The sequence below is a fragment of the Vombatus ursinus genome, unplaced genomic scaffold, assembly GCF_900497805.2.
Source record: "Vombatus ursinus unplaced genomic scaffold, bare-nosed wombat genome assembly UNPS02003292.1, whole genome shotgun sequence".
Lineage (NCBI taxonomy): Eukaryota > Metazoa > Chordata > Mammalia > Diprotodontia > Vombatidae > Vombatus > Vombatus ursinus.
Window position 1 is genome coordinate 15,382,127 of NW_020943070.1, and position 22,249 is coordinate 15,404,375.

General features: G+C 39.2%; 1 protein-coding gene across 3 annotated transcripts in view; it reads left to right on the forward strand.

Moving 5' to 3' along the window:
• The window catches only part of TPH2 (tryptophan hydroxylase 2), a 129,365-nt gene extending 119,716 nt beyond the window's left edge, over positions 1 to 9,649 (forward strand). For all 3 annotated transcript variants that reach the window (XM_027873983.1, XM_027873993.1, XM_027873982.1), the window contains 2 exons: positions 8,627 to 8,760; positions 9,475 to 9,649. In XM_027873983.1, the coding sequence (XP_027729784.1) occupies positions 8,627 to 8,760; positions 9,475 to 9,649 (309 nt within the window). The remainder of the gene's footprint in view (positions 1 to 8,626; positions 8,761 to 9,474) is intronic.
• The last annotated feature ends 12,600 nt before the right edge of the window (positions 9,650 to 22,249 follow it).

The window sequence follows — 22,249 nt, forward strand, 5'->3', positions numbered from 1 at the left end:
TTCACTTTGTTAATTGACTAAATGGAGCTGTTAAACATTTACAAAGACAAACTCTCAGGCCACAATGGAGAAATCATCAAAGGATATGAACAGACAGTTTTCAAAAAGGGGAACACAAATTGCTAATAATTACTGGAAAAATGCTGAGTCTCACTGATAATCAAAGAGAAGTAAATTAAAAAGAACTCTGAGGGACTTCACTCCCATTAAATTGGTGAAAAAATTAAAAGCAAAAACTTAGTAATGGTGGCAGCTCTTAAGAAACATGTATGCTCATTCATTACTAGTGAAATTGAAACGGGTAGAATCTTTTTGGAAGGCGATCTCTCTGTTAAAAATTACAGAAATCATCATACCCTTTAACTTTATATCATAAGCCATTAACCCAATAGTTTTATTGTTAGGAGTATACTTTGAGAGTCTTACAAAAAAAAAGGTGCTGTTCAAAGATTTTTATGCCTAATTCATAGTTTAAAAGAAAAAAAATCCAAACTGGAAGCAATCTAAATGCCCAACAACAGATGAATGGTTAAATAAACCACGCTACACTAATATTACAGAATATTATAAAGTGACACAGGGTGACAAATATGAAGACTAAGTGCCCAAAAGAAATGTGGAAATACCTTTTCTGAAATAGCACAAAGCGGGGAAAAAAGAGCAGAACCAGAATAATAGAGCAGATGCTAACTACAAGCACTCAAGAGGAAAAGAGAATGGAAATGAATGAACAAAGTCTCATGATGGAGGCTTAGACAAAGTGACAGAGCAGCTATGATGTATTGTGTGCTGAAATTCATTATTTAAATGCAAACAGTTGCAAAGCAAGCCTAATTGGTTCTATCGATGCTTCATATTAATGTTATTATGAACCATTAGAAAATAATTGACTAAATGGTTCCCTAGGGGCCTGAAAGAGTTGGGTTCGGTATTTATTAAAAATCCGTCCTAGGGTAAGTATTGTATGACATGTGACAAGATGGAAGGCAGTCCTCGTGATATCGATTTCTTAAAGAAGACACTGACAGAGACACAGGCAGAAACAAAAGTAGTCACAAATTGAAGTAGGTCCTGCATTCCATTCAGGTCTGTGCCTTTTGGAGTAAAGGGAGAGGCCATTCCTGTTTTATTACCTTTTTGTCATTGCCTGAACTGCCTGTGGTATATCCTGTTGGGTCCCGTCGGTCATTATCAGGCAAGGAGATCAGTCCCAGTTGCCAGTTGTCACAGGGCATCAGACACTAGCTAGTTGGAGGCACTTGACCTCTGTCTCCCTCAGCTTCCCCATCCGTAAAATGGGGCTAATCATAGCACCTACCTCCCAGGGTTGTTGTGTCAGGATAAAATGAGATATATCTGTAAAGTGTTTTACAAAGCCATTTAAATGCTAACTATTCATCAACCTCATCCTCATCCTCATTGTTATTATTATTGTTAGATGCAACCCTCATTGACCACCTCCCTTCACTTCAGCAGCCTTACCTGTCTCTGGTCCCCACGCCATGCCTCCTCGTTGTCCTGAGCACATTTTAATGTTTTAAAATTTATTTGTTATTAGTTATTTGTGTTTGTGTTTCATCTCCCCTACTGACTGTTGCTTCCTTGAGTTACATGACCATATCTTAGTATTTGGCGTAGTGGACCAATTACTGGACTTGGTATCAGGAAAATATGGGTTCAGATCCTTCCTCTCATACTTTCTGGAGCAAATCGTTTAACTTACCTGAGCTTCAGTCTCTTCATCTGTAAAATGGGAATATTAATTACTCTAGCACACACCTTATCTCTGATAGGGTTGCCTTGGGACTCCAATCAGAAAGCATATGTGAAATGTTTTGGAAATTTCAGAGTATTATTACTACTTGTACCTCCCAATGATGTAAAGTATCCTAATATAGTAGGCACTCAATACATTCTGGTTGAGTTTTATTGACTCAGTGTGTATTGGATGCCAGAGGGTTAGACGCAGCAATAATTACAGTTTAAGCTGGAGAGAAAGTCATACAAAGCCTACACAATATATTAACCGTATTGTTACTAATAATATCTTACATTGTAACAATCCATACAATAGATTACACCCATTGTATACTCACTGTCTGCTATTATACTCATTGTCTCTAGTATGGGCCATAAAAGCTACAATTTATTTTTTCACTCCTTTGATGATCAAAGATCCCCATGATGTGGCTACTCCCTCCATAGGTTCAGAGCTCAGTCCACCCACATCTTCTCATCCTACTTGACTCTTGTCCATATCCTTCTGAAAATCCTGAATAGGGGTGTATTCAACAAGCTAGGAACCTTCCTCTAGAACTCTGGAGGCCGCACAGTACAGGGATAAAATCTGGGTTTAGTTTCCTGTTCAGATGCAAGCTACCTGTTGGACCTTGGGCAAGACACTTCACATCTGTAGGCCTCAGTTTCCTCATTTGTAATATGAGGGGTTTGCACTAGATCAGTAGCATCAAACCCAAATAGAAATGGGGGTCACTAAAGGGTACATAAGGATCCTTGCCAGCTACAGAGTGATTTAGAAAACCACAAATTTTTTTCTATCTCTTCTTCTTGTCTTCTATTTCTTCTTCATCTATGTTTTACTATATTATTACTTAATTTGATATTTTTATGTTTATTTAATATATGATAATTTAATAGGTAATAATTATTATAATTTAATATGTAATATAAATAATAAACTATTTGATCTATTTAATATTTCCCAATTACTTTTTTCTTTTTTATTAATGTATTTTGATTTATCAACAATCACTTCCATATGCTTTTGATTTTAAAATTTTTCTCTCCCTTCCTCCCCACCTCCAATCCCCAAGACTGCACTATGCATATACATTCTTATTAAACGTATTTTCACATTAGTGATGTTGTAAGTAAGAATTAGAACCAATAGGAGGAACCACCAGAAAGAGGAAACAAAACTCAACAGAAGAGGGAAAAAGAGCAAACAATATGCTTTGATCTGCATTCAAACTCCATAGTTTTTTCTTTGGATGTGGATAGCATTTTTCATCACGAGGCCTTTGGAGATGTCTTAGATCCTTGTGTTGCTGGGAAGGGTTCCAATTATTTTTTGATTTGGTTCCAATGCACTCCACAGGCTATGTGTCTAGTACCTCTGGACTAAGTGACCTCTGAGAACCCTTCCAATTCTAGATATACTCTGATCCTAGGATTTTGGGGCATTGTATTGATCAGAAGAGCATGTGGATTCTCCATTGGTTATCCCTTGCTATGGCTTTAGGGCTAGGCTGCCTATTTTTCCAGCCAGATGCTCTTCTGGTTATTTCCCTTATGCTGCTTATCCTAGGCTGTTGTTCATTAGTAATATGCTGCTGCCTGCTCACGCTTCCCATGCGCCTCTCCACTACTCTTTGGGTGACCTACAATTTTAATTCTTTGGAGACTGTGGTGTTCCATGATTCATAGGCACATGGCATCACTGGACGAATATTGCTATTAAAGCTAGAAGCTTGGGGTCATTAGAAGTACCATGCAATTTTCCAAAGGCAATCTACCTGTTTCTCCTCCTCTTATTCAGTTTTGGGCCTAAATCACTGTTCATCCACAGTGTTTGTCCAAGGTATATATGTATATGTATATGTACATGTATATGTAAATGCATATGCATATGCATATGCATGTGTATATGTAGATGCACATGTACATGTATATGCATATATATGCATATGCATATGTATATACTGATATATATACACACACATATCCATACATATGTGTGTATGTGTGTGCCTGTGTGTGCTTGTGTATGTGTCTGTGTCTGTGTGTGTGTGTATACACATATACTATTGAATTGTCCATCCAACTGCCTACAAAAGCCTGGATGATGAACATTCTTTGTCCTCTTTATATATTTTTAGGCTTCAAAGACCCAAACACTAACTTGCATTTTCTCCTTCCAATATTACATTACTTGAATGGTATCACAACTGTTGCCAAAATGATCATATTTGTAAATAAAATGCTCTAAGCACACTGACTTTTCTTAAATCTTAGGTCAGTACTCTGAATGGTGTACGCTAGCCTCTGGGTGCCTGCTATACCAGGCTTTAGCAGAGTGTCTAATTAATCTACTGGGCTTCTGTTGATCTACTTTAATCCCCTTCAGCAGTGAAGGAAGATGACATGAGCTCTACTGGGTATACCTACTACAGAATTACCATAGTATGAATTTTCCCATGATGAAAACTTCATTGATTTTTACTACAAAAAAGAAGAAATTCTATAGGTGATTTGAAGAGAACTTTACACACATAATAACAGATTGCTAGCATCTTCAGGTTGCTTTGCAGAGTGAGAATATGAATTTCTTCTGCTCTTCACTTTTATTTGCTACCCTATAGATCCCTATTAGGTTCCAGAGGGATGACAGCTTAAAGCAGCGACTAGAGTACTAGAATGGAAGTCAGGAAGACCTGAGTTTGATACCTGCCTCAGACACTTGCTAGCTGTGTGACTCTGGGCATTCACTTATGAGTCTCAGTTTCCTTATCTGTAAAATGGGGAAAATAATAACACCAGTTCATAGGATTATTGGGAGGATACAATAAGATTCTATTTGTAAAAGCTCTTTGAAAATATTGAAAGGCTACATAAATGTTAGCTTTTAATAATAGTAATACATATTCCTGATAAATGTATTATTAATACTATATGCCTGGCACACAGTAAGCATTTAATAAATATTTTATTTATCTATATGTAAAGTACTTCAAAACTTTAAAGCATTATATAAATGTTAGCTATTATTAATATGTAGAAAATACTTTGCATATATATATATATATATATATATATATATATATATGCTACATTTCGGCTGGTATTATTAGTAGCCAACATTTATATAGTACCTTAAGGTTCACAAAGTGCTTAATATATAGTATCCCATTTGAACCATACAATAACCTTGCAAAGTAAGTACCACAGATATCATCATCCTATCATCCCCATTTTACACGTAGGGAAACTGAGGTTCAGAAAAGAGAAGTGACTTGCTCCTGATCACACAGTAAGTGTTGAAGGCCGGATTCAAACCCAGGTTTTCCTGGCTTCAGATCTGGCACTGTGTCTGCCATACCACATTTCTCCTCTGCTATCACCCTGTAACAATTCTCAGATGTTGAAGGCGGTGGAGACAGATTGGTTTGGGGAGGTGGTGAGGCTGCTGAACCCATCATTACATTACCTTTCCATGTGAATAGATGAATGGGCAAGTCGCCAATTAGAGAAATAGAATATAGATAAGATGTAAGCTTAGTGTGTGACTAAAAGGAGAATACTTCTAAATTCGAAAAAGCAAGCAAGCCTAAATGATCCTATCATTCTTTCTAGGGGAACTAGTCCTCCTAAAGGGCCATTCATTTTGAAATTTAAAAAATGAAAAAACATAAGATTGTTTTTCTAAGTGGAAGGAATCGTCAGTCATGTGGAACCAAAGATCCCTAATGTTCAAAGCACTGCACTGAATTTAGCCCAGATGCATTTGCAGGTGTAGTGACCTTCTGCTTATAATGAAGTTATTGTGGAGGGGAAATGAGTTCACTGGAAGATTCCTTCGGCAGTCCCAGTTTCAGATACGCATTTATCGAGACAGGTGAACTTACTGGAAAAGAAAAATAACAAGACAGTGTGTGCTCTGTGTGTTGGGGGCCTCGTGGGCAGTTTCTGCAGCGCTCAAGCACACCCTAACAGGAGGACACTCAGCTTTCTTCATGGAGATCATCTACTCACTGGAGAATGCATGAGGAATGTGGGTGGGGAGAGCTTTCTCAAAATTTCTCCAGCAAATCCCGATAAATAAAGTTGGACATCTTGGAGGATGCTCAGCACACAAAGGCATGGGGGGAGTTCCTGATGTAGGCCTAATGAAAGGGAATGTGGAGCACCGAAATGGGATCATGCTTTGCTTATCGGTCCTCTGCTACGTGCAAGGTTCTGTGCTACACGTTTAGACTACAAAGACAAGACAATCCAGGCCTAGTCCTCAAGGAGCTTACGTCCTATTGAGTGGATACAGATGTAAAATGAACACCACGTACGTACAGAGTAATGGTGTGAGGAAGAGGGCATCGACTTCTTGGGGAGAACCAGGGAAGACTTTGTTATTGGAGGTGACAACTGAGCTAGGCCTTGAAGAAAGCTGAGGAGAGGGGGTGCTTCAGGCATAGAGTGCAAAATCACGGAGGTGGAAATGGGATGTTGTGCACCGTGTAGCTTAGGAGAAGTGACATAACATAAGGTGTCCCCTCCAAAAAAAATTAGTGCAGTTTAAAGTTAGTAAAGCTTAAAATTGCTCTGAGCCTTTTATGGAATCTTATATAATGACAGAGAAAGTAGTGACTAGAATGCTGAATTTGGAGACAGGAAAATCTGTGTTAGAATTCTGTCTCAAGCATTTGTGACCTGTGTGACTCTGTGGGCAAGTCACATAAACTGTCTTGGTCTCATTTTTATCATCTGTAAAATGGGAACAATAATAACCTGTGCATCACAAGGTTGATTAAGGAAACAGCAAGCAATCTGATAGGACTAGAATGGAGTGTGTAAGAAGGGATCATAGATTTTGAGTCCATCCATTTTATAGATTAGGAAACTGAGGCTTGAAGAAACTAAGTGACTTGCCCAAAGTCACACAAGTAATATGTCACAGAGGCAGAATTTAAACCCAGATCCTCTGAATCCCAAACCAGTGCTTTTTCTACCATATCATGCAACCTCTTTAGCAAATAATAATAATACTAGTTAGCACGTATATTTTATATAGCCCCTACTGTGTGGTAGCCCTTGTGCCTTATGCTTTGCAAATATTATCTTAGTTGAACCTCACAACACACCTGGGGGGGGTTGGTGCTATTATCATCCCCATTTCACAGCTGAGAAAACTGAGGCAAACAGAGGTCAAGTGCCTACCCAAGATCACAAAACTGTAAATGTCAGGCTGGCTTTGAACTCGTCTTCTTGACCCTTGATCCAGCACTCTATCCACTGTCCTACCTAGCAATATGAAACAAGACTGGGTGGGATCCAAATTGTGTAGGGCTTTAAATGCTAGACTAGATTAATATTTCCTTCTAGATTTATTTATTGTCACCTATATGATATAGGGCTTGTGCAGGACACTAGATAAGCTAGCTTACCCAGAAATGTTTTTCTTACCCTGAGTAACCATGTACATTTAAGTAAACAAGTGTGAGACATACATTTTCTAACATGACCGGTATATGGATCTGTTTTGCTTGACTATGTTTATTTGTTGCAAGGGAGGTGATTATTATTATTATTTTGTGGAAGGAAGAGTTATAGGTGCTAAGGGTAGGAGTAATGATGATGTCAAAAAAAAGAGGAAAAAAAAAACAATGTTAACGGAACATTTATGAAATACAGAGAAGAGAGTGGAAGGAAGCGAGGAAAGAGACACCTCCAAACAGGGCAGTCATAGAATCACTGTTTTAAATTTATTGTACGCTTAAGAAATCCACGACATACACATCTGTGATTTCATATTCCACTTTGTTTTTCTGTTGTCATTTATATGTGGAAATGATCATGCTGTCTGAGTGCAAAATAAAAAAAATAATTACTTAATTAAAGCAAACACAAATTAGCAAATTAGCAGAGAAAAATGTGAAGGTGGAAGGAGGGCCGCCAGCTCTCCTTGCCTCTCGCCTGTCTTGAAATCACTGTCACTGATCATTCCTTACAGTTCTCAGTGCCAATCATGTAATCAGTACAACTGACCTGATGACTTTTCAGAAAGTAATAACATTTGCTCCCCCTTCACTTGGGGCATAAATTGCAATCTCTTAATTCTCTCTTTCCCCTTGTATACCCCACCCCAGTCATGTGATACACTCGGTAGAAAGCAATGCATTTCTTCAACATCCCATAAATGTCATCATCTTCAATATAGAATCACTCACATTTTAAATTTAATTTTTATTTATTTATTGGAGGCAAATGGGGTTAAGTGACTTGCCCACGGTCACCCACCTAGTAAGTGTCTGAGGCTGGATTTGAACTCGGGTCCTCCTGACTCCAGGAGCTGGTGCTCTAATGCAGTGTGCCACCTAGCAACTCCAGAATCACTCACTTTTAAAGTCACTCTGGTGACTCTCAGTATCTGGCCTAAAAATGTCTTGTGATGATTCCCACAGATGGTTTAGTCAGAGCCTCAATTACCTCTCTGTGCAGGTAATTATTACTTCTGCCATTTAAGTGAGATTTCAGGACATTGCTCATAGAGATGTATTTAAGAGTGTATTTATGTGGTGCTGCTCCTACTCATAGCCTAGATTTAAAATTCCATTCCTGTTGGGGGTATGACTCTGAACTGTCCTTCACTACGAATTTTGCTGATGATAAATAAAATAATGCCATAATCCCATTTTCCCCTTCAGTATCTAATAGACTTAAAAATACCCTCTAATTTGCCTTATGCATGAGAGAACTACATAATTCATGGGAGACTAACAACTGAGTGGGGTTGGAGGAAGCCTCTGCGATGGAGTGTGTTGTAGCACTGGGATGTCAGTGAACCTTGGAGGTTCATTATGGAGCTTAACAAGTGTTGGGGTATCCTTTGCAGCATGCCCTGTCTGACAAGGCCTGCGTGAAAGCTTTTGACCCAAAGACAACTTGCCTGCAGGAATGCCTTATCACCACCTTTCAGGAAGCCTACTTTGTTTCCGAAAGTTTTGAAGAAGCAAAAGAAAAGATGAGGTAAATTTATTTCCTTTCCTGTCTAAAGAAGACAACTTGTCAATTTCTCTCTCTCATTTTTTCTATGCCTCTCTCACTCTCTTTCTCTTTTTCTTTCCATCTTCTGTCCTCTCTTTCTCAATTTCTCTGTCTTTTTTCTTCCCCCTCCCCTTCTCTCTCTTTCTTTCGCTCCCTCCTCTTTCTCCTTTATCTCTTTCTCTCTTCTCTCATTTGCTCTCTCTCTTATCTCCTTCTCTCTTCTATCTCTCTGTTTCTCTTGTCTCTCTCCCCTCTCCCTCCAACTATCTCTCTCTCTTCTATCTCTCTTTCTTTCTCTTTCTCTCTCTTCTCATTCTTTCTTTTCTCTCTTTATCTCTCTTCTTTCTCTCTTTTTCTCTGTCTCCCTTCTCTCTCCTCTCTCCTTCTACTGCCTCTCTTCTACCTCTATTTCTCTTCTCTTTTTTTTCTTCTATCTCTCTCTTCTTTCTTTCTCTCTTCTTTTCTCCCTTCTATCTTTCTTTCTCTTCTTTCTTTTTACCCTTCTTCCCTCTTTCTCTCTCTTTTTTCTCTCTTCTATTTCTCTCTTTTCCTTTCCTATATCTCTCTCCTCTCTCTTCTTTCTCTGTCCCCGTTTTTTCCTCTCTCCTTCTCCCTTTCCTTCTCCTCCCTATCCCACTCTCTTTTTTTAACTAGTGCTAGCTGATTATTTAACATTTCATTATTATTATTTTGCAGAGACTTTGCCAAGTCGATAACTCGCCCCTTCTCTGTGTACTTCAATCCTTACACACAGAGCATTGAAATACTGAAGGATACCAGGAGCATTGAGAATGTGGTCCAGGACCTCCGAAGTGATCTGAATACAGTGTGTGATGCTTTAAATAAGATGAACAAATATTTGGGGATCTGAGGCCTGGGACCAGTTGTTCTGCCAGCCTCATCTTTCCTTCACTCAGTGGCAAATGAATCTGCCTCATATGACGCCATTCCTTCTGTAGTAACCCTCTATGTGCTGAGGCTTGGCTGGTAACTTGCATCATTATATAGCTACCTAATTGCAATTTGCAGAGCAAATAAGATTAGGCTACCGTGTGAAGAATATAATAGCAGACAATCATCATATATGTCGTAAAGAGATTTACAATATCCAAAGACTAGATGGTTGCTTTAATAGACTTACTTTGGTATCCTGAAAGTACGTGCATCTATTTAAATACGACCTGGAGAGGGCACTCCCTCCACTAAGCCAGATCATAAGGCATCTACAAATTGTGACCTTAGATACTTGCTTGAGGCCCAAAGAGGTTACTTGATTTGCTCATGGTTATACAGCTAATAAGTAGAGCTCTGTCCACTGTGTCTTGCTGCTTTTATTCTCATTAAAAATTATAAGAACTCGCTCTCTTTGACTCCATCTCAATGACTCTGTCCTTATTTCCTGTCCTTTTTTTTTTAAATTAGGAAATTCATTATTTTAAATTGCAGCAAAGCTGGATTTTCCCGTCTCTATTTTTTGAGGAAACAAGAATTGCATGACACTGGATCTATGATTGAATTGATATAGGGAACTTCCAGAGGAGGAAACCGCCCCCCCCATTAATGCAGGTTGGCACTTTCTCTGCAATTTATAGTTTTACAGAATGGTCTAGGACACTGAGAGGTTAAGGGACTTGTCCAGGGTCACACAGACAGAATTTCAAAGAAAGGTCTTGAACCCAGGTCACTGTGGCTCTGAGGAGGACTCTTTATAACTGTGCTCTGCCTGCTTCTACATGACAATGCCTATTTCAAACAAAAAAATCCATATCCTATTTTAAAATGTGGTGAATCAATAATGGAACTAGTTTTTTTAAATTGGGGATTTACACAAGAGAATGTCAGAGAGCTTACTTACTACAGTTGAAATATGCAAATAATTTTAACCTTATACATTGAGTTGTGGCCTATATCCCATAGTATTTTATTTTCGAAGATATTTAATTTTTTTATTATTTAGTAGTTTTCGATAGTGTCTGACTCTTTGTGACTCCTTTTTGGGGTTTTCTTGGCAAAAATACTGGGGTGGTATGCCATTTCCTTCTCCAACTCATTATACACAGGAAGAAACTGAGGCAAACAGGGTTAAGCGACTTGACATATAGCTAGTAAGTGTCTGAGTCAAATTTGAACTTGGGTCTTCCTGACTCCAGGCCTGCCCTCTGTCCACTGTGCCACCTAGCTGCTTCATTTAATATTTTAGAAGTATTTAATTTTAGAAGATGATATTTCTGGAGGAGACATTGAAAAACTCTCTGGGTACAAGAGAAAATGTTGGAATTTTGTGGGATATCTTGGGATAAATTTAAGTAACATAATCATTGATTTATTCCAGTTTTTTGGATACTTTCTTGTGGGACTGTCAGAGTGCTCAGTCTGGTCAAGTCAACGAGAATTTGTTAAGTGCCTACTATGTGCTAGGCACTATCTTAAGCCCTAGAGATACAAAGAAAGTGAAGAACAGTCCTTACCTTCAAAGAACTTACCATCTAATGTTGTTTGTGTGTACTTGAGTATATGGGCATAACTCTACAACTACAGGTGGGGAACTGGTAGTCCCCATTAAATAGGGTTTGGTTGATAGTCAAATATTTAACAACCAGCTCTGTGGAAGAAAAAGTATGCATGATACCCTTTTAAGTTTAATCTGCATCATAAACATTTTTTCCATCACTTTCTTAGGACTAGGCAATGAACAAAACATTATCAAGCCTACAACATATCAAGCCCTGATTTATAGTGTTTGCCAATTTTGAAGCATAAGTGAAAATCTGACAATCGGCTTTTGCAAGTCAATTTGATCTGGTTCCAGCATACGCCTGGTCAAAGAGCTTCCAACATTGTAGATTTGCCTCTGTTCACTTACACACATGTGGCCTTCTAGGTTCTCGAGGGGGGCCCTTTGACTGAATCCAAACTGTGAAGTTTGAAGGCCACTTGTGGCCTCGAGGCCGCAGGGCTTTCATTCCTAACTTAGACACAGTATCACAACAATTGAAGTTGTTTAAACTTTGCACAGTTTGGGCTTGGAAACTGTTAGTGATGCAAAAAGACAATGGAAAGGGAGATGAATCTGTGTTCAAATCCCTACCCTATTCCATATAAACATGGATAAGTGACTTAGTCTCTTGAAGTTGTTCCCTCCTTTGCAAAACTGGTGGGGTCACACTGGAAGACAGCTAAAGTTCTTTCCTGTCTCTCAGAATATATGGTCACTAACATGCCTCACAGCCCTAACCCTAAGACCCTATAATCAACAATCAACAAAAAATTTCTTGTGGCTCTCACCATCAGCTGAGCCTTGAATGGGCCTTGAATCAATCTATGAATGAAAGTTTACTGATTGAAAGCGTGATTTCATTTCCCCCTTCCCTTTTCATCCTCTATGTCTTTTTCCATGCTGTTACATGTATGCTTCTAGTATGAAATATGTTAGTAATTGAGAGAAGGTGGGTAAGAGACAGAACAAGACTGAAATGGAATTTATATAGAGCTTTCAAATTTGCAAAGCACCTTTGACCTTTAACAGTAGTCCCTGTAAGGCAAGTGCTACAGGTGGTACCTTTATTTTGTAGATGCTTGCTCATGGTCACACATCTAATCAACATTGGAGGTAAGATTTGTATCCGGATCTCACCTGACTACAAGTTCCGTGTACTTTTCATTTTATCATGCTGCCACCAGAAATGAAAGAAATAACATTTCAAAGAAATCACCATTAAGTAACCTTCAGAGTAGCAGTTTTGAAACTTCAATTTCAACCTTGTCTAAAAGTAAGGTTTTTTTTTCTATAGACATTTGGAAATTATAAATAAAAATTGAGGCCCTTCTCCCAACTTCGAAACCCCAGTGGTCTATGGGAAAATTCTGGTAGACTAAATAGACTTAAGGTGAACAAGAAAGACAATGAAAAAACACCTTGCGGACAGGTCAAAACAAAATGGGAAGCAGATATTTTAACTATTAGTTATATTGACTATCAGGAAGAAGTTTTTGGTCTCTGAAGACTTCTTAAAGTAGCTGAATTTGAGAAGGGATTTGGAGTCAAAAAAGAGTAGGAGCAAAGTTTGTTCGGATGAAGGGAAAAGTCTAAAAAATGATGGGTGAGGGAAAAGAAAAAAGAGTTGTATTTGACTGGAAGAGAAAGGGGAAATACTTGAGTAAGAGAGAATGGAGATCTTGCTTTCCTCAGCAACGGTGCAAGTTCAAGCAAACCAAGTGATCCAGTAATTTGGAGAAGTAGCTATTGAATTTTTCCAAAGAAGGGAACAACTTAGAACCATGAAAACTTGACTTTGGTAATCTCTATTGTTTGCTGTTGTCTCCCAGGTTCTTTGTGCTTTTTCCTCATTAAACACTTACAGGGATACTCAAACATCCCTTTTTTTTTCTAGCATTCTTACTTTTGTAACACTTCAACAGAATTGGAAATCATTGAAGCAGGCCACCACAGGAAAAACAAATTTCAACTGACCATTAGTCAGGTGATTAATCTAAAATGGAACCTTCTGCCTATCAAATGTGTGCAGAAATCTGTTTTGTGTCTTAGAGGGGTTGGACGGCTGGGTGGCTTAGTGGATAGAGGGCTGGGTCTGGAGTCAAGAAAACCTCAGTTCAAATCCAGCCTTAGACACTTACTAGCTGTGTGACCCTGGGCAAGTCACAACACTGTTTGCCTCAGTTTCCTCATATGTAAAATGAGCTGGAGATAGAAATGACGAACCAATCACTCCATTATCTTTAACAAGAAAACTCCAAATGGGGTCACAAAGAGTCAGACACAACTCAACAATAACTTACAGAAAGTAATAGTTGGAGAAAAAATAGGGTTTCTTGAAAATTTGTATGGGGATCAAGGTAGGGTGCTGATGACCCTTGATTTGCTGTACATTTGTTCTGCTCTGTTCACATAGTGGGAGTCATGATATTTCATAGCTGCATAATAAGAGTGCCAAGTTTCAGTTTGAGAGCATTTAATATGCAAATCCCATTTTGGCTAATGTATTGGAAAAGCCAACATTAAATAGCTGTCTTAGGAATAGTGCTAAGACATTCATGACTACTTTCTACACCTATCGTGATGCCTGTTCAATGTAATAATTAGTCATGATTATATTAGAAATAACTTTTGTTAGGAAAAAATAAAGACTCCTGAGGTAGATGAGGCAAGCTCGTTTATCATACGTTCTTGCAAGAAGCGGGTGTGCTGCTAGAGGCAGACACACTCTACAGAAGCGAAAGCAAGCAGTTATATTCCTGTCCTGAAATGCAAGGTCCCTCCCTCTACATACAACATTGTGCCTAAAATTGTGTTAATCCTCCCCTCCCCAGAAGATAATATTCATAGACTCATTAAGCACAGGCAGTTTGAGCATTTTGTGACTTTTGTCCTTCTTTCAGCACTTTTAACCACACTACTAGTTTTGAAAAACAATTCTAAGTAAAACTGCTCCTTTCACACTTGTATTCGACTTTAAGACTACTTCCCCTACATCTGTGGAAACATAATTTCTTATACCTTACAATTATAGTCCATGACCCAAAAGACACACCAATGAGAAGAGGGGAGGGGTGTCTCTACTCAGAGTCAGAGAACCTGAGTGCAGGTGGTACTCTGCTACCTACTACCTGGGTGACCTTGGACAACTCACTACATTTCCATGATTCAATTTCCTTACCTGCTAAAAGAAAGTGGTTGGACAATAGGACTTCCAAGGTCTCTTCCAGCTCTAAATGTATGATCCTATGACATAAAAGTGAGACTAGATCTAAGGATGATTGTAATTCTAAAGAAAGACTGTCATCTTACTTGAAAGCCTTTACCCAGTTTTGACTTAGCTGATTTTTCCTCTATTCAGTCAAAGCACAAAAAAAGGATAAGATACTAAGAGTATGAATTTCTTATAATAAAGGTTGCATTTTTCAAATGACAAGCCAGTGCCTGATTAGCAAAGTTTTTTCTTGGAGTATGTTAGTTTTTCCTCCAAGTAAGTGAAAGACATCCATCCAGTGTTTTCTGGGATGACAAGTTTACGCAGTACAATTGGAGAATTATTGGCTGCCAATGGATTTTACCTTTTTAAAAAAGTAAAAACAGGCAACTTCAATTCAGGGTGTTTTGTTAGTATTAGCAGTAAAGGGTGTGACTACTGGCGGGCCTCTCTGGCTTAGCCTCATTTATTTATTGTGTAATTCAGAAATGATGCTTTACGGGTATGCCAGATCTGCATTTGCTTTGCTTGCAGAGTAAATGGACCTGCACCAAATGAATGTAAAGTATTGCAACATTTACCACCATGCAAAGTCTAAAATGAAAAACAGTGTGCTCTCACACGGACGCAAATAGAAATACAAAGTTTCATTTTCAAGCAGAGTCATGCCTCACATCATCTCATTTTCTTCATTCGCTGGGAGAAAAACATTAACACGAGATGTAGTTGTCCTCCAATTCATTTGATCTAATTTCAACTTTGAAGGAATTGAGTGTCTTGGTTGCTTACTCTCATGAACCTTGTCTTAATTATAGTGGGGAAAAAAAAAACCCAACAGCGCAGAGGTTTCCAGCATGTTTGAGTATTTTCCCAAAACCTTGTTTTGCAGAATGATTCTTACCCACTTTAGCTTTATTTTGTGAAGTTCCATAATGTCCCCTCCAATGGACAAAAAGAATAATAACTAATATTTATATAGTACTATGTACCAGGTGCTGTTAGCAATTACTGTCTTATTTGATCCTCAAAACAACCCTGGGATATAGGTGCTATTATTATGTCCCTTTTACAGATAGGAAAACTGGGGCAAACAGAAGTTAAGCAACTTGCCGGGGATCACATAGGAAGTACCTGAGGCTGGATTTGAACCCAGATCTTCTTGACTCCAGACCCAGTGCTCTATGCACTGTTTCATCTAGCTGCCCCAACTGAGAGAGTTAACATGATACTCCTTTTCCAATACTAAATATGCATGGAATTGTAGAATTTGGAGTTGGAAGGATAATTCAGTGATTATCAATATAGTCCAGTCCTTACCTGAAGCATGAAATAGTCAATCAAAAAGCATTTAATAACTGCATCATATGTACCTAGCAATGTGCTAGGCTCTAGACCAGGGGTCACATGTGGCCCTCTTGGTCCTCAAGTGCCGCCCTTTGACCGAATCCAAACTTCACAGAACAAATACCCCTAATAAAAGGATTTGTTCTATAAAACTTGGACTCAGTCAAAAGATTGCACCCAAGCACCTAGAAGTCCACATGTGGCCGTGAGGCCGCTGATTCCCCACCCCTACCCAAGACATATAAACATGAAAAGGTCTCTGTCCTTAAGGAGTTTATATTCTACTGAGGGAAGAAAGGAAAGAAACATGCATTTATTAGGCACTTACTACGTGTAAGGTGCTGGCTAAGCACTTTTCAAATATTTCATTTGACTCACAATGACACTGAGTGGTAGGTCCTATTATTATCCTCACTTTACAGTTGAGGAAGCTGACGTTAAATAACTTGCCCTGGGTCACACAGCCAGTAAGTGGGAGAGACAATACATACATCCATAAATATGGAAAAAATGTGTGCACAATAAACACCACGTAATTTTGGGAGGGAGGCCACAAGCAGCTGTAGGAATCAGGAAAGGTTTCATGTAGAGTTTCTAAGACTGCTGAAAGGAACACAGAACATCTCAAGTTTTTTTTTTTAATGCACCCTTTTTTTTTTGTTAATAGACATTAAGATAATATAGGGCGGCTAAGTGGCATAGGTGATCAAACACTGGGCCTGGAGTCAGGAGGACCTGAGTACAAATGTGACCTCAGACACTTGCTAGCTGTGTGACCCTGGGCAAATAATTTAACCCTGTTTGCTTCGGTTCCTCATTTGTAAAATGAGCTGGAAAAGGAAATGGCAAACCACTCCAGTATCTTTGCCAAGAAAACCCCAAATGGCGTCACCAAGAGTCAGAAAAGACTGAACATGAGTGAATAATCACAACGTTAAAACAATAATTTTAGGGGATTTTACTATAAGGGTTCTACAAAGTTTTGCTTAAATTGTAAGGTTATAACACTGGAAAGTTTGAGTAGTTGATATAAAAGATGGCACTTGAAATGTGTTGCTTCCTCTAATATTTCAAACAAGTGATCATTTCTTCAAGCCTTTGTTTGAACACCTCTAGTGGAAGGGAATTTACTAATGCAGGATACAGCTTCCTTTTCCGTTTTTTAATAATCAGTATCCACTTCCTTTCTAATCACATTTAATCAGAATGTATTGTCAAGGGACTGGACTTAGGAGGGGAAACTGGACATGGTTTCTAAGCACAGAACCACTCCTCTACCTAATTTCGAATAAGTTGAACAATGGTTCTTTGGGCTCTTTTAATATCTGAATTATGGTCCCATAGACCACAATTATGCAATGCATAATTAAAGATTTGCGGGGTTCACATCTCACAATTTGCATTTGGCAGCTTTGTTCACTGTATTAACCAAGATGACAATGACACAGATTAGTTAGGTTTCATAGAACCATCAAGAAGGGAATCTGGGAAATTGGTACTGCCATTACACGTGTTTTTTCTTGCTTGGACAGACAGGTACAACCTTTTTTGCCGTCCAGGACCTCTCTTACATCCTAAAATCTTTATAAACAAACAAACAAGCAAACAGAATTTTAAACTTCCCATCAGTCCTTATGGCTAGCCTGGAATGCGGTTTCTGATTTATTCTTGGGACTCATTTTTATAAAGAGCACCAGGATTGGACCAAAAGGTAATATCTACAAAAGCCAATACAACTGAAGAAAACTTTGGGTGGATTTGGACTGTGCTATCAATTTCTGTGCCTTGTGGTCTTGGAGAGTTACATCAAGAGCATTGAAAGGTTGTGACTAGCCTCGGGTCACACAGCAAGTATATGTCAGATGTGATTAATCCAGGTCTTCTTGGCTTTGAGGCTGGGGCTCTGTCCTCTACTATGCCTTCCTCTCAGGGTAGTTATAAATACATTGCTTCCACTTTGCACTGTTCTACATGTCAACACGCAGACCAGATAAATTTAAGTGATTATATTTAAAACTCTTCCTTCTCTGTACAGCGTCTCCGTTCCTCTTCCCCTTCCTCTGTCTCCCTTTCCCTCTACCCATTCTCTTCTTTCTTTTGCCCTTTCCCCTGTCCTCTCTCCTGCTTTTCCCCTCTCCCCTCCCCCCTTTGCTCTCTTCTCTCCCCCTGGCCTCATCTCAAATAGAACACCTTAGGAAAAGTACTCTCACTGCTATTTATTTCCTTCCTGAAGAAGAATGGGTCTGGCAAAGCAGCTGGAACTGAACTTCCTTCCTTGTGAAGATAGCAGTGGGCCTGATGTTCAACCCAAGGGCATCTGTGGTTATGGTGCCTGCAAAAAGCAGCATTCTCATAATCCAGTCTGGATACAGTTTTTATAACTGAACAACAAAAACATCTGACAGATGCAGGCAGGATAATTTGAAAACTAGATGGCACAAAGAAATCAAATTCATTTTGTGTCAAAAAAACAAAAACAAAACTCTGACATAGGATTCCATGCTAGTGCTCATTTTAGGGAAGGTTATGAAAGGGACTGTTAATTATGGGAAGGTGGCTGGCTGTCTTCCTCCTGCCCTGCTCTCCTCCTTCTAGCTAGGTACCTTATAGGTTTCTCCCTCTTCAACCTGTTCATCTAAATGAATAGGGCAAGGTGGGGGTGGGCATTTCCAAAGGTTTGCAAACCACTGAACACATTGAATAGACAGCCCTGCCCAATTTCAGCAAATTTTAACTTCATAGACATTAATGGGGCCAATTATTGGCAAATGAATTTGGAGCCAAGTGCACATTAGAGTTGTCACCACAACAGATATTTGTTTATCAGGATTGATTGGGGACAAGCTTCCTTCTGATCATTACAACTGATTGATCGCTGCACATGGTGCTATGAAAGAATGAGGTCCCCAAATCAGATAGTTACTGGGAAGAAAAATCTCTACCTTGCAAGGACAGAACCTATACTGCCATCCATTTCACTGTGAAAGCCCAGCCATTAAATCAGGAAGGGTCTTAACAAGTGTTCCCCCAAACCTGGAAAACTTTTTAGTCTTTACTGTTTGAACAACTGAAAAGGCCCCCGGGCCTTCCCTGCCCCTGTGCTGTTGACTCAAAGAAAGCAAGTGACAGTCTAATACTGACCGTGGGAAATACATGCAGCTATAACAACCCTGATTTGAAGTGGCATTTGGAGCATAATTTGATTCACCCAGCCAAATGATGGCTTCAAGTACAGATCACCAGCATGGGTCACTCCAGTACAATTGAATTGATGATGGGCAGACAAGGCTAATTTTCATTGTAGACGTAATGTGCCTTTTGTAGCTCTAATTGGGAACAGAGGGACGAGTCATCACCGCTTTTGTCCTGGAGGTTTTCTCATCATTTGGAAAAGGTTCTGTGGGGTTCTACTCACTTTTGGCATCTGGCTTGTAAACACAAGAGGAGGGGTGGGAGATGTCAACCAGCCAGCCAGTCCTTCAGTCAGCCATTCTTTGATTCATTCATTTATTCATCCAGTCAATCAGTCAGTTGGTCATTCATTCATTCATTCATTCATTCATTCAGCCAGTCAATCAGTCAGTTGGTCATTCATTCATTCATTCATTCAGCCAATCAGTCAGTTGGTCATTCATTCATTCATTCATTCATTCAGCCAGTCAATCAGTCATTCATTTGGTCAGTCAGCTAGTCAGTCAAACGGGCATTTTGTTAAGTATTTTCTAAGTGATAGATACTGTGCTAAGTGCTGAAGATACAAAGAAAGATACCATGCTTGCATTCTAATGGGGAAGACAACATGCAAATAATTACATACATACATACAAAATGCAAATAATTACATGCATTACATGCGCATGAGGTAATTGAAAGGTCACTGCAGAGGGAAGGTACTAGAAAGATGGGGAAAGGAGCCTTCTTGAAGCACTTTATTTTGATTCCAAAAATCCCATCTTCAGAAAAGAACATATGTTTAGAGCTGAAAGGAACCTCAGAGATGATCAAATCCAGTCCCCTCATTTTACAGATGAGGAAACTGAAGCCCAGAGAGGTAAAGTGATTCCTCCAAGGTCTTGAACCCAGTACATCAAATCAATTGCATTTTCCAACCAAACACTGTCGGAATTGTGCACTTAGCCTACTAAACTTAGCAGTGTTCTTCTAAGAACTACCCAGCTAGCTTTAAGCTAGTTAGAGCTTAATGGTCTAACATTAGGTGAAAAAACTAATAACATGGCCTTCATCCCACTTATGCTTGGGGAAAAAGCCAACAACTAAGTAGAAAGGCTAATTTAACTTGGAAACCCCAGGTAGAGACTTGGCATTTAGTCTGCAGGCCATTGGATTGTTCCAAGGATGCTTTTTGTAGTTTTAACTTTAAGAACAGAAATGCTCCAGCTGAGAGGCAGACTAGATTAATGGTTAAGACTCTGGATATATGGCTATGACTTCAACCTGGGAAGGATTTGTCTTTAAGTGGAATTAGTCACTGTTTTAAATTGTAGCACAGGTCCCACATGACTCTGAACCCTCCTGCTACTTGAGGTTCAGTGTGGGGTGTTTGGGGTAATCATAATTATGCAAATACAGCTCATTCCTCATTAAGTGCACTCTCTGTTAACAGACCAGGCGGGAAAGCATAAATCAAATAGCAACACATTTAATTGGGGTAGAAGACTTAAGCAAATAACAGAAAAAACGAGCAATAGAATTGTTCTCAGCTCCCATTCCCATGTAGAAAATCTCACAGCCTCCCAAGCTAGTTGGGAAGAGAATATACCCTAGAAAACCTATGTTCTAAGGTGAGGAAGGGATGTATCATGGTTGGAGTACCTGTCGTGGTCCCTATTCCAGCAGCGAGCCTTTTGGCTTCTTGGTTCCACCTCCCACAAGACCCCACAGTAGGCTACATAGTTCTATACATTCCCTGGTCTCTACCATTCCTTATCAGCTTCAAAGATATTCCATTTGGCTTCTATACCTGCCTTCAGCGATATGACACCTCTGTTCTTGCTCACAACCTGTGAAGCTACCATTTGATGCTTTGGTCCCATGGTATCTGCTGGAGCTCTGAGGCTTTCACCTCTTGTGACTTTTTCTTGTGGGGTGGATTGGAATATGTTCAGTATTTCTTGAGACTTGTGTAAGCCTTGGGGGCTAATCAATGCATTTTCTGTTTGTTTTTTTTAATTTAAAAAATTTTTTTTATTACTACATGTGGCTGACAAAAGGGTCACAGGAATGGCTATCAAGACTGTCCATACTTCTAGCTGGATCAGAGAAAGTATATTCCTTTTACCTTTTCTCAATTCTGGCATGCAGCCTTTAAAACTCCCTCCCTCCCTTTAAGACTCTGGGGACTGTGGGTAAAGACATGCACTGCTTTTCATCAGGGCAGCTAGATGGCTCAGTGGATAGAGCGGCTGGACCTAGAATCAGGAAGATTCGTCTTCCTGAGTTCAAATCTAGCCTCAGATGCTTATTAGTTGTATGACCCTGGGCAACTCACCTAACCTTGTTTGTCTCAGTTGCCTCATCTGCAAAATGAGTTGGAGAAGGATCCTAATCTTTGTCAAGAAAATTCCAAATGAGGTCAGAGAAAATCAGACACAACTGAAAAATGACTCAGCAACAAATTTCTCTCCTTTTTTTTTTTCACCTTCTATCATACACCAAGCAGCCTAAGTCCTGGTCCTCACACCAAAACAATAAAACTGGGAAGGACATGTCTAGTGAAACACTTGTCAATCTGATCAAGAGGATTATAAACTGGAAATGAACTGGAAGAGAGAAAGCTCCCTGGGTAGAACTCTAAAACCAGATACTAAGGACAAACACAGGTATAACACAAGAATTATAATAGTTAACACATTACAATAGTTAACACTTATATAGTGCTTTAATTTTGCATGGTCCTTGGACCGAGAGCTTGGTCAGTCATTGAAGATGCCAGGATCATCTACTACATCCTGGGATATCTCCAGTTGTCCTGCCACTGGTCTTCAGTGATCCTGGAAGAGAGAGGGAGGCTGATGACTTTGCACAACTCTGCCTTACTTAAATTCAATTTATAAACAAATCAAGACATCACCTGTGATGTCATTGGTCCTCTTTGAAAAAAAAAAAGACTAACAACAAGTTTTACAAAGTGCCTTACTTGTGTTATTTCATTTGAGCCTTACAACAGCCCTGGGAGGTAGGTGCTATTATTATTCCCATTTTACAGGTGAGGAAATTGAGGCAGAGAGAAGCTGTTCAACTTGCCCAGGGTCACACAGCTAATGTCAGAGGTTGGATTTGAATTCAGGATTTCCTGACTCCAAGACCAACCTCTCTCCATTGTATTACATATATAATAATGATGAAGGAGGTATCCAATACTTAATAAGGAGAAATACTCAGCAAGAGGCTTGGAGGCA